The 13,337-nt window shown below is 37.0% G+C and overlaps 2 protein-coding genes across 3 annotated transcripts; one reads left to right on the top strand and one right to left on the bottom strand.

Moving 5' to 3' along the window:
• Nucleotides 1-841: 841 nt before the first annotated feature.
• LOC109182740 (classical arabinogalactan protein 26) lies at nucleotides 842-1,452 on the top strand. The gene has a single exon (XM_019332914.1). It carries the CDS (start codon nucleotides 893-895, stop codon nucleotides 1,298-1,300), a length of 408 nt encoding a protein of 135 aa, XP_019188459.1. The 5' UTR covers nucleotides 842-892; the 3' UTR covers nucleotides 1,301-1,452.
• A 619-nt stretch (nucleotides 1,453-2,071) lies between these two features.
• LOC109182738 (protein NETWORKED 3A-like) lies at nucleotides 2,072-5,389 on the bottom strand. 2 transcript variants are annotated; one of them, XM_019332911.1, is made up of 4 exons: nucleotides 5,277-5,389; nucleotides 4,644-4,756; nucleotides 2,876-3,026; nucleotides 2,072-2,752 (listed from the first exon to the last, which is right to left on the bottom strand). In XM_019332911.1, exons 2-4 carry the CDS (start codon nucleotides 4,747-4,749, stop codon nucleotides 2,266-2,268), a joined length of 744 nt encoding a protein of 247 aa, XP_019188456.1. In that variant the 5' UTR covers nucleotides 4,750-4,756; nucleotides 5,277-5,389; the 3' UTR covers nucleotides 2,072-2,265. The 2 variants fall into 2 exon arrangements, with proteins under 2 accessions (XP_019188456.1, XP_019188455.1); XM_019332910.1 differs by having other exon boundaries at nucleotides 2,072-3,026.
• Nucleotides 5,390-13,337: the final 7,948 nt, after the last annotated feature.

The raw sequence follows: 13,337 nt of genomic DNA, 5'->3' as shown, positions 1-13,337 counted from the left end.
CTCAATTTTTACTCAATCTCACAAGTCTTTGATGTGAATATTTTTAAAAGATTTATCCACTTTGAATATAATCTTTACACGGTTGTCACTGAGGTTCAAACATTAATATTTTCTCTCAATATTACCTACTGAACTGTTGAGCTAAGTCCAGGGACAACTCTAACTTCATATGGTCCATTGGTAGTCCGTAGTATTCTGTCAGGCATACTTCCAGATAAATGTTGGCAAGAAATGGTTTAGGTGAGAGCTTGTCAGAGAAAGATAAGACTTTTTTTTTTCTTTCTCCAAATTTCAACACATTAAATTGAATTCAATTTACAAAATTTGGGGTGGTGGTGGTGGGGGGCAGACAGAGGAATTTCACGGACGAGGAATGGCTGCCAAAAGCCAAAAGCCAGAGAGGATAAAGACAGAAGCACCCACTTAACCTTCATGTGTTTCTACAAGAAAAACCATTCATCAATCTTGTCTCTTTCCTCATACACCCCCAGCTGTCTCCTCACCCCATCCTCCAATCCCATCCCGCCACCTCACACTCCCCTCCGCACCACCCTTCCTTTAAAAAGTTACTTAAAAAGATACCCTTACTGGCAGTATGGACAGTTCAATTGATTATCGAGTAAAGTTTGAGAACAATAACTAGGGATTGCAAAACAAAAGTTTAGCGGTCTCTGCTCGGGAGCTCCTTGTGCACAGTAAGCAAAGCAAAAGTTTAGTGGTCTCTGCTCAGCTAAATTACCATAATTTACATTTTTTCAGATGTTCTGTCGAATCTGAGTACGGGAGCTTGGGGTTGGGGATTCACATTTTAGAAGAATGAAAGTTACTTAAACATTCCCAAACCCCTCCCTACCCACCAACGCCAATCAAGCTCTCAATTCCCCCATCATTAATGGCTTCCACTTCCACAACCCTTTTCTTGAATTCCTTCATGATTTTCTTGATTCTCCGGCTCCCACACAACACTCTCTCTCTCAATCTCCCCACCTCCACCATCTCAGCTGCGCCGTCATTGCTCCCCTTCCCCCCTTCATCTTCGCCGCCGCTCCCTCCGGCCTTATCTCCCGACATTACTCCGCTGTTTCCGTCGCCCGGCGGCTCTGAGCTTGCTCCATCTGATTCTTCACTGCCCACAATCCCTTCAAGCCCCAGCCCCCCAAACCCGGACGAGATTCTAGCTCCTGGTCCTCTAATGGCGGCTCTTTCACCCTCTGGGTCATTGCCAGTTTCACCCTCTGTTTCTCTTCATGCACCACTCATCATGGTTCTTGCTGTCATGGCATTACACTCTGCTGTATAAAACCGCCTCCAATAATAGTATGTGAGTGGTCTACTCGGTTTCAGTATTCAATATATAGATTATATAATCGTATCTGTATATTTTTCTTCTTTTAAGTATATATATAAAACTCTGCTTTGATTTGTAGTTTTATACCTACAAGATTTGCATTAGTATATCACCTTTTCCACTTTGAGTATTATAATTCATCTATTTTGCACTCTATTTTCATATCACAAATGGCTTTGCATAATTGCTTCATGAAAATTTCAATGAATACCTTTGATATTGTCGGGCGAAGACCATGGTTGCAGTAGGTGCTAATCGCTAGTCGGTCGGTAAAAAAAAAAGAGTGTACCACGTGTGTGGGTATATATATATATATATATGGGGGAAAAAATTAGCAAGACCAAGTCAGCCGAATTAACTTGACTAACTCGGCCAAATTGGACTAGTTAATTCGACCGAGTTTGCCACTAATTCGACGAGTTAGGTGCCTAGGCGGCTGCATAGGCCGATTTTGTAACAGTGGCAGAAGCCGATAAAGGGTCAAAGTCCAGTAATTAGTGGCTAGGTGATTGTTGGGCGAAAGTCGGTGAAGGGCCAAGTCCAGCACCCTGCTTCTAGAAAATGTGAAACTCCTTCATTGTGTGCTATAGCTTACTATGCCGTTAAAACTATGAATTATAACTGTTTTTGACCTAGTGATAAGCGTTTTGAGTCCCAACTCTGATTCCTAACAGATATCCATATCAATTTCAATGAATCATGATTACAAAATCACTGGAGAAATAATGGGTTAACAGTACAAAATCAGAATTTGCAAGAACAATATAAAGGATAGATTAGTTAACATCAGCCATCATACACTACAAGGAATCCTTACAAATGAAATAAGATTTAGAGCATATTGTCCTCTCTATATGTCATTATACTACATGCTGCTGCCCTGCCTAAGATTACTGGGATAGAATGAAGTCTGGAGTCTAGAAAGTAACCAAACTAACTTCTGCCTTTGGAGGTCCACTGAAGAACCTCCTCCAGAATGCTTCTTTCGGTATTGGTACCTTCGACTTGGGAGATTGATGGGAGTTCCTAGTACCAACGTTCGAGGGGATTCTATTCCTCAGACTTTTGTTCTCTTCCCTCAGCAAATCCATAGCCAAACTGAGTTGTCTGATGGCCTCCCGTTTCTCTTCGTCTTTCTGCACCAGAACTTCCTTTTGAATTCTATTCTCTTCTTTGAGTCTCTCCATCTCTTCCTTCAGCTTTGCCACTTCACCATTGTCAATCTCATCTCTCTTCATATCTTTCAGCGCTCGAGCTTCTTCTTTCATTCTCTCGATCTCTTCCCTCAGCTTCAACGCTTCGCCAATACAGACTGAATGTGAATCTTCCTTTTTAACTTCTTCTGGCTCGGGGTCATCAACCTCAGACAGATCAGACTCCTCGAGGTCAAAGGTTTCAGAATAGCTATCATACGCTTTATCAATCGAGCTCACTACTGGCTTCTCGGCCTGACATTTGATGTTGGTTAATGGCAATGCCCACGGTGTTAAAAGCCGGGCACCAGATTCAGACTTCACTTGATCATATCCCTCGGCTAATAAGCAATGGGCTCTGTAATAGTCCCGAACCATACTGATGAGCTCAGGCCGTTTCTTGTAAAACATCTCTGCTCTCTGGGCAAAGGAATCCGCATCTCCCTCGATTATCCTTAGCATTGCATTCGTCTTCCTATCCAGCTCTACAAGTAGCATAATTGATTAGCTTAATTGCACATCCAAACAAGGAATAGATAGCATTATAGCAATAACAATACTTTAATTGTGGCAAAGGAAATAGAACTAAAAGTAATACTGATAATGAGATCTTAAAGTGACTAAAGATTGTATTTTTAAATGACTACAAAGAGTCCAGCACATTATTAGGCAATCAATTGAATCTTTTTGTTTTGTTAACACCATGATGGAGACTCCACTTTTGGAACTTTTGTGAAAGCTACAATGAACCAATTGTATAAAGGTTTTAACACTACTAATGGGCAAGTGATGGGAATATATATGAATTATCAAGTGCAACTATTACACAATGAGGCATGGCATCATAGAATTGGAGTTTTTATCACCCTCTTAAGACTAAAAGACTAAAAGAGGAGGCCTGCAAGATCCTCTGAACGTGAATCCCTATTAGGATCAAGCACTTACCACTTAACGCCAAAAACTATACTAGTAGCGAAGACACAACTTTATTTCCTTATACAACCATGCCATTTACCGGCCTCTGCCCAACAATCCCCTAACCAAAAAATTCCTAATACTTTTGAGTATAAGGTGACTTTTAGGAGAAAAGAAATTTCTTTAGTTCTGCACTTTCATAATTATAATTTCTTTTACCAAAAATAGAGGAACACACAAGTAAAAGCATTGACAAAAATACACTACATAATTGGCTAACAGGGCCTGAATGAAAACAAACTCAACAAGTCTATTAAAAAAGTATTATTTCAAATGCAGCTTCAGAAATTTCATGTTTTTTTTTTGGAATTTCAAAATGTATGCAAGATAGATTATGCATGTTTAAGGCCATTTCCAGGGAGACGGCAAATCGCCAACAAGTTTGGCGTAGAGCAGCAAAAACAAGGCTCCAGTGGGACACCATAACACCAAATAATTTGGTGTTGAGGAACAGTGCCGCCTCATACTGTTCATCCACGTCATATATGGCGCAACAGTATTCATTCACGCCATTTGCTGACTACTCTTTTCTTCCTATTTGTCCCTACTTTGCCTTTTATCTTCTTTTATAATTTCTTTTGTATCCTTTTTGGTTTTTTATATTTACATATTTTGTTAAATATTTAAACATAAATTGTATATTATTTTTAAAAAAGTATATCATTATAAAGATCTCATCAAGACTATTAAAACAAGATTAATATTGAATATAATTTAATTAAAAATAAAATTACATAAAACATAATTAAACTTTAATTAATTTATTAAATTACAACTATATGTTATATTAAAATAATAAAAGTATAAATATAAACTTTTAATTTATGAGAATATAAATTATTTTAGTGTAGGAATAAAATTTGGTGTAAATGGTTGGAGATGAAAAAAATTTAGTGTAAGAAAATGCTGAAAATATTTTTTTAGTGTAAAATTTGGTGTAGAATTTGGTGTTTTGGGTTGGAGATGACAGTCAAAAGCCTCCAACGGCTAAAAGATACTGTAATATTTTATAAATTCACAAAAAGAAAAAAATCAGATTCTTGCAAGCATTGAACATGAACAGTCATACGATAAGAAGAAATGAAATTAAAAAAAAAAAAAAAAAAAAAAAAAAAAACTTGAATTGCCTGCAAGTGTTGATTGAAGCCATGGGGAGCGATTTTTGTAGGTGTTGTTCTCAGCCTCAAACCACCACCAGTGCGATGATAACTTGCTATCCCTTGCCTCCACCATCTTTATTCTGATCAGACCTTAAACAAAAACAATGCATTAAAACCAGCAAATCCACTCAAAAATAAAATGGATTTTTCTTAATCAACACTAGATCTGCTGAATCTTCGAAATTATACGCAGATTTCGTTCTCTAAATCCTCGACGGGCAACAAGGGCAAATGTGCTTAAATTTGTCGTTTATTTTTAGCCATTCAAAACCAACGCAAAGCGCCAAACAGGCAGAAAGAATATCTCAAGAAAAGAAAAGAAAACCCGGACCCGATCCTACAAAAACGGGCGGGGCGGAAGAAGAAAACGAATACCGCTAAAACCACTTTGCTTTCAACGGCTCTCTTGAGCATACAAGATCGAGCTCTTGAGCATTTCCAATAATGGCGGACTTATCCGTTTTCTTGGAAATCAGAGGAGAGCTTTAGAGCTTTTTTCCAACAATCCCGTTGTGCTTAACAACCAAAAAAAGGGGAAAATGAAATTGAAAAATCATCTTTTTTTCATGAAAATGGAAGAGCTTATAAGCTCAAACTTACGCTTTTGAACTTCTCCGCCGGTCACCGTCGCCGTCGCCTACTCGCAGTTACAAATTTTGCAGACAAAAATCAGAGGAAAATTTAAACAACGTCCTTGACGCCTTGGATTTGGAGCTTGTCTCACCATATCCCCATAATAATTATATATATCACCCAATCCACGCGTTCCACACCCAATCACCAGTTACGCTCTCAATTCAAAATTGTGGGACCACCTACAACAGTAGCTTTTCAAAATCCTAATATTCTATTGAGTAGGAAAATCCAAAATTCTGATACAATACTATATAAGGAATTTATTAAAATTATGTATACCTACTCAAACAATAAAAAGTAATCAAAACATACTATATTAGGAGACTAAATATTACGGAGTATCATGTAAATTTGTGATATAATCTATCATTACCTATATAATATATTATGCTAGATCAGATTTTAATTTTATGGTCAAAAAGTAATTATTTTTGTTTATTCATTACCAAAATAAAGACAACATTTTTTTTTTGTCAGGCCATATGGTGTCATGGGCATGTCATAACTGTCGGATTCATATTTAAGCCCGTACTATATTCATACAATAATTGATATAGATAATTTTTTATGGGCATATTTTGTAGATACATATAATCCATAGTTTTATTTTACGTGATTAATTGGATGAATAAATATTAATTCAAATTATTCATAATTTATTTTTTAAAAATCAATTTAGTGGGTTAGCATATAAAATTATAATTTTACTAAACACAATCAATATAATTGTATGTATGTATTTGATTCTTTTTTGTATTTAGTTATCCTGTGAGAATCTTTATTAATTTGAGAATTGAGATATAAAGAAATGAATAAATCACATGTAATTAAAAAAAAAAAAAAAAAAAAGGAAAATGGCACTTTTTACCCCTGAGTTATATACTTATAGCATTTTTTCCCTCTCAATTATTTAGGTAAGCACATTAGCCCCCTCAATTATTCTAAAAGTGGTGCCTTTTTCCCCCTAATATATTAAATTGACATTTATACCTAAAAGTAAACATTTTATTTATTTTATTATTCCAACAAATTATTGCGTATACGTAGAGATGACCACGGCTCGGTTTGAATTGAACCGGATACTAAAGTAATCAAATTAATAGTTTACGGTTATAATTCAGATATAGAACCCAATATTTAAATGTCAATTTATTAAAATTATGTATCAAAAAAATTGAATCTTGAACCGTGAACCGGCGGTTCCGGATCTGATTCACGATTTTGAACCGTCTTTATTTTAAAATTTTATTTTTTATTTTAAAATAGTCTAAATTCAACAATAAATGTATTTTATTTTTTCAGTTCGGAACATGAACCGTCCGTTCCGGTTCACGATTTTAATAAACTCTAAATATCGAATTTCGATTCTAAATTGTAATTGGAATATTTCGGTTTGGTTGCTATAGTGTTTGTTTAGTTTGAACCAAATTATGGTCATAATTTGTTGGAAAAAAAAAATAAATTAAATATTTAGTTTAAGGGTAAATATGTCTATTTAACATTTCAAGGGGAAAAACAACCACTTCAATAATTTAGGGGGAAAAAATGCTATAGGTATATAACTCAGGGGGAAAAAGTGCAATTTTCTCTAAAAAAAATTATTAAGTGAGTAATTTTACAAGGAAAAAAAACAACATATTTCACCAAAATTTATCCAAAAATCTGAAGTACTGCTAAAACTTTATTTATTTGGTAATAATTACAAACCAAAAACGCTTTGAATATTTCTATTCGTTATTCACTTATTCATAACTATTGACTTATCTTGATTTTAGTATAATTAAAACAGTAAATTATGGCTACTGATCTCGTAAATCCTATGCATGAATACTGTGGTCCATGTATGATGCGGCCTTTCCAAAGAAATTACAACGGTTATACAATATATCATGGTCCACACAGCTCAAAAACATCATTATTTTGTTAATTAAGTACGGAGTAATAAATAAATAAAGGAATAAGGGTCAAATAGGCCATTGAACTGCACACAAGAATGCAATTAGGCCACTGAACTTAAAAAACCTACAATTGGGTCCCTAAACTAACCAATTTCATTCAATTTGTCCATTTTTCAGGTTTCTCAAGTTGCTAACAAGTTACCCCTCCACCTAGGATGCATGTGTGGCATTTAAAAAAAAATTAATTTTTTTAAAAAATCTTAAATTAGTTTTTTTTAATGTTTAATAAATAAAAATTAAAATAATTTGTTTTTTTGAAAATAAAATCCAAGCCGTCTTAACAAATTATTTTATATTCAAAAAAAATTGTTTTAGTTTTTATTTATTAAACATTAAAAAACTAATTTAAAAATAAATTATTTTAGTTTTTATTTATTAAATATTAAAAAAACTAATTTAAAAATAAATTATATTTAAAACAATGACACATATGCATCCTAGGTGGAGGGGTAACTTGTTAGCAACTTGAGAAACTTGAAAAATGGACAAATTGAATGAAATTGGTTAGTTTAGGGACCCAATTGTAGATTTTTTAAGTTCAATGGCCTAATTGCATTTTCGTGTGCAGTTCAGTGGCCTATTTGACCCTTATTCCATAAATAAATAAATAACAGCGAACGTTACTAATCACGCATTTATGATATGTTCAAAATAAAATGAAATTATTGTGTATTTAAAATGAAATTGAATAAATGTCTCACATATTGTGTGTATATTGTCAAATGAAACTGTAGTTGAATTAAAATAATACTTTAGTTGTGCTGTAATAAAGCTATAGTGTATCTACAATGAAATTGATGAGTAACATGTATCATATATTGAGTGTACATTGTCAAATGAAATTGTAGTTGAATTAAAATGATACTTTAGTTGTATTGTAAATCTGTAATGAAACTAAATATATTGTCAAATGAAACTGTAGTTATATCAAAATGATACTTTAGTTGTGCAATAATGAAACTGTAGTTTATCTAAAATGAAATTGAATAACAAGTTCCATATATTCAGGGTATATTGTCAAATTAAACTATAGTTGAATTAAAATGATATTTTAGTTGTGTTGTAATGAAACTGCAATATGTATAAAATGAAACTAAATAACATCTCTCGCATATTGAGTGTATATTGTGAAATGAAACTATAGTTATATCAAAATTATACTTTAGTTATGTTGTAATGAAACTACAATGTATATAAAATGAAACTGAATATCTTCAAAAAAAAATGAAACTGAATAACAGGTTTCACATATTTGAATGTATATTGCCCAATGAAATCGTAGTTGAATTAGAATTATATAATATACTTTATTGGTGTTGTAAAAAAACTACAATGCGTATAAACTATAAAATGAAATTCAGTAACGTGTCTCACATATTGAATGTATAATGTATTAATGTCAAATTAAACTGTAGTTAAATCAAAATGATACTTTAGTTGTGTTGTAATGAAACTACAATGTATACAAAATGAAACTGAATATGCCATAAAAAGTAATTAGTTGGACGGAACGGTCGAGCAGGTGTCATTCCTTTTCATTAAAAGAAAAGGCACTATTTTGGACCGTGGTCCACAATAAAATTTGCCAATAAATTATATCGATGCTAAACTTCTAAGATGAGTTAATGATAAATGTTTATTTTTAATATATTAGATATTTATTTTTAGATAATATATTAAAAATTAATATGTAACGAATTTTCGGTATACTAAAAATGGTCCATATGACCTCTTTTTATATTTTAAGTATTATCATTTTAGGATTTTTAACGGGAAATTTTATTTGCATCATTCAATTTGCTATTTACACTACTCTTTTAATAAATATAATAATTTTATAGGTGGTGTAAATACAAAAGTGTTATTTACACCACATCATTAAATGTGGTCAAAGATTAATAATATTTATTATCCATTTCTTTTTTAACAATCAAAATATTAATTATTAAAAAAAACAAAAATAGAAAAAAAAAATCCCGTCACCTTCTCCGGTGAGAAGGCGAGGGTCTGCCTTCTCATCGGAGAAGATGACGGGTTCATTTTTTTAAAAATTTTATTTAATATTTTAATTAATTAAATTTTAAATTAAAAATTTATTAATTACGCCTCATAAATGAAGTTTGACCAAGGTGGTGCAAATAGCAAAATGAACCCCTATTCGACTATTTATACAACTTATGTAATTATTGAAAGTTTTACCTATTTACAATTTCAAGAATACTATATATCACTTTTGATCAAAGGGTGGTGCAACACCCTTTTTAACCGTTCACATTTCAAAAACTTCCAAAATCCTATTGTCATTTTTATATAGTACAAAAATGGAAAATGAGAAAGTGGGAATTTTAGAAAATATAGCAAACAAAATGTATGGATAATGTGTCTATATTTTAATTGAATGATAAAAAGTGATTATGGAAAGAATTTAAAGACTAATTCAGTCATTATAAAACAATTCAAAAACCAAAAACGTCATATATATACATATATTGGAGAAATAGTGAGAGACGAGAAAGTGTGAAAATTGAATATTTAAGTTTTAGAGTTTTCTACATATATTTGGTTAAATATAAAAACATATTAAGTAAATATATATGTGGTTTCATTTTGGGTGTTCTACAAACCCTAGGAGGTATTTGAGCTTTCCTTTTGGTAGGAATAAAAGAGATGTCTTATGTTTTATTGAAAAGAAGTTACAACAAAGCTTATGTGGTGGGGGGAAAACTCTTCTATTTTAGGTCGACGAGCTCAACTTGATTGTGCCTCACATTTGGCAAGCTCATATTGAAGGACTCGTCTTGTCCCAGGTTGCCATGCTTGTGATTAGCATAGCTTACGCCGAAGGATTTGTCCTTCCCCATGAGACTAAGCTCCCATTGAAAGACTTGCCTCATCCCTCGAAATCGAGTTCACGATTTTTTGAGCTCGTGCCGAAGAGGGAATGGGGGTCCGACCCCAAGTATTAACCCCATTTGCCGACCTCAATTCCCAAAATAGGGGGGAGGTTCGAGGTCACCTCGGTTTGGGCTTATAGCTAAGCTTGATGTGTACTTTATGGTGATGAGCTCACTTTGCTTCGACTTGTAGTCGATACTGTTAGTAATGTTATATTTCCTATTTAATTATTATGTAACATTAGAGTTGAAATAGTCCTATAACTATTAGCTTTTGACTAGGTGTAGTTAGGTAGGACTCTAATATCCTTTTGTATTCCTGTATCTTCTCAGAGTTCAGTTTAATGATAATCTGTTTCACTCGTCTGGTATCAGTAAGCTAGGTGAACCTATTATCTCTCCCTCTCCGAATATGTCGACTAATTCTAGCGAACGGACAGTCACCGCCGCTACACCGTCGACCACCACCACCCCAAACACCCTTTCATCGGCTCACCACTTCATCTCTATGAAGTTAACCACCAAGAATTTCCTGTTTTGGCGCACTCAGCTTGTTCCATTCCTCCGTGGACAGGGGCTACTCGGGTTCGTCACAGGCGATACGACGTGCCCGCCGGCGACGTTGGACACCCCAGCTTCCGGCGATGCTGCTTCCGGCGTCACGGCTACCACGTCTCCGAATCCCGCTCATGGCGTATGGGTACAGCAGGACCAAAGCATTCTGTCTCTGCTTGTATCCTCGATAGCGGACGAAGTGCTATATCTCACCGTAGGCCGCACCACGTCGCAGGAGGTCTGGTCGTCCATCACAGCCGCGCTTGGTTCCTCCACACGGGCGAGATGCCTCAATCTCCTGGCGCAATTCCAGTCGCTCAGGCAAGGCGATAGTACACCCGTGGAGTATCTCGGCCGCGCACAATTACTGGTGGAGGATTTAGCGTTGGCCGGCCGTCCGGTCTCGCTTGATGAACAAAACCTCTGGGTTTTCCGAGGACTCCGCCCCGAATTCAGGTCGATGGCTTCCTCCCTTGCGGCATCCGGAGCACCGGTCTCGATTCCGCAACTTTCGGACTATCTCCAGGCCCAAGAATTTATCTGGGCAGATGAATTCTCCACTGCCGGAGCTTCCTCCGGGCACACGGCGTTGATCGCTGGCCGGGGCTACGCACAGAATCAGGTCGCCGACGGCGGACCCCGGCATGCTGGTTCCGGACAGCAGTGGCGCGGCAGAGGTGACCGTGGTCGGGGTGGACAAGGCAGAGGGCGTGGCGGAGGACCGAGATGCCAAATCTGCCGGTCGCATGGGCATACGGCGCTACATTGTTTCAAGCGCTACTCCGGCGCACCGCAACCGCAAGCCCATGCGGCAGTTCCCGGAGACGAGGCGGCAGTTGTGGCAGACGCGTGGTACCTGGACACCGGGGCGTCGTCGCATGCTACGCCCGATCAGACGATGATGGCGCAATCAGATCCCTACTCCGGCGATGATGTGCTCCGCGTAGGCAACGGATCAGGTTTGGGTATAACCAGTGTTGGCCATGCATCATTAAACTCTGCGTCTAGAACTCTTAAATTAAATAATATTCTGCATGTCCCCCGTCTTTCCTTACCGTTGTTATCAGTTAATCGTTTTACAATTGATAATGCTGTATATTTTGAATTTCATCCTGATTATTTTGTTGTGAAGGACTGTCACACCAAGGCGATGCTCCTTAGGGGTCCTACCACCGGGGGTCATTCCCAACTTGCTTGTGCCCGACTCGTGATTGTCGAGCTCACGTCAAAGGACTATCCCCTCTCTACGAACCCAATGTCATGATTTTCTAACCTCATGCCAAATGGATTACCTCGCTCTTAGAAGTTGAGGTCATGATTTTGTGCAGAAGAGGTCGTCTCGCTTCAAGAAGTTGAGTTTGTGAATTGCGGAACTCACGTCGAATATATTGCGTCATTCTAAGAGGTCAATGTCATGAATTGTCGAGCTCGCATCGAACGAATATTCCCACATCGAGGAGCCGAGCCTAGGAATCGTCGAGCTCTCACGGAAATACTCACATCGTCCCGAAAACCCGAGCTCATGAATTGCTGAGCTCACTTCGAAAGACTCAACTCGCTCTGAATGGTCGAGTCGACCCTTGAGGTTGGATTGAGGTTAACCGACCCCTAGGTCATGTTCTAGGTGGGTGACTCCATGATTGGCCGAGTTCTATGGGACATTGGGACTATCATCTAGATCTTGGAGGGATAAGCTCATGCTTTCTATGAACAGTTAGTTCGGAAAAAGAATTTCTATAACTCAAATTATGTTTGTTATTTGTGAGGGGGGAATGGGGGGCTTGACCCCAAGTGTCGACCTTGAGGCCCTAGGCCATGATCATCACCATGTTGACCTCGTGGAATGGAGGGTACGACAAGTGTCGACCTCGAGGCTAATAGCGTAGATCCTAAATCAACTCCCCCTAATAGAGTTACGAAGGACTTGGGCCTCGACCTTGATTGTCTTTGTTGGCATTACTAGGTCAACCCTCACGTAGTGCTGAATGAAGAAGTTTTCCCTAGGGGCGTTACAATGTTCGACCTCACCTAGCATCGAACAAGAAGGTATTCCCTAGGGATGGTATAAGGTTCGACCTTGCTCACCACCGAACGGAAGAACTCTTTTAGCCTAGGTCAATAACTTGGCCAAAACGGTAACTCCCTTGGGCGATAGGGGGGTCCACCCTCGCCTATCACCAAACGGAAGAGTCCTTTGACCGATGTCAAAACCTTGGCCAAATTGACTAACTCCATAGGGGCGATACAATGTCTGACCTCGCCTATCGCCAAACAGAAGAACCCTTTGACCGATGTCAAAACCTTGGCCAAAATGACTAACTTCCTAGAAGCGATACGAGGTCTAACATTGCCTATTGTCGAACGGAAGAATATTTTGGGTGAGGTCAAAACGACTAACTCCGTAGGGGTGATATGGGGTCCAACCTCACCTATTTCCGAACGAAAGAGTCCTCCGGTTGAGGTCAAAACCTTGACCAAAATGACTAACTCCCTAGGGACGATACAGGGTCCAACCTCGCCTATCACATAGTCCTTTGGCCAAGGTAAAAACCTTGGCCAAAATTAATAACTCTCTAGACCTTAATAGAAACAATGATGCAATCACATAAAGGGGAAGA

Source organism: Ipomoea nil, unplaced genomic scaffold (genome assembly GCF_001879475.1).
Source record: "Ipomoea nil cultivar Tokyo-kokei standard unplaced genomic scaffold, Asagao_1.1 scaffold1074, whole genome shotgun sequence".
In the NCBI taxonomy this organism is placed as follows: Eukaryota; Viridiplantae; Streptophyta; class Magnoliopsida; order Solanales; family Convolvulaceae; genus Ipomoea; species Ipomoea nil.
This window is presented reverse-complemented; position numbering and strand designations above follow the sequence as displayed.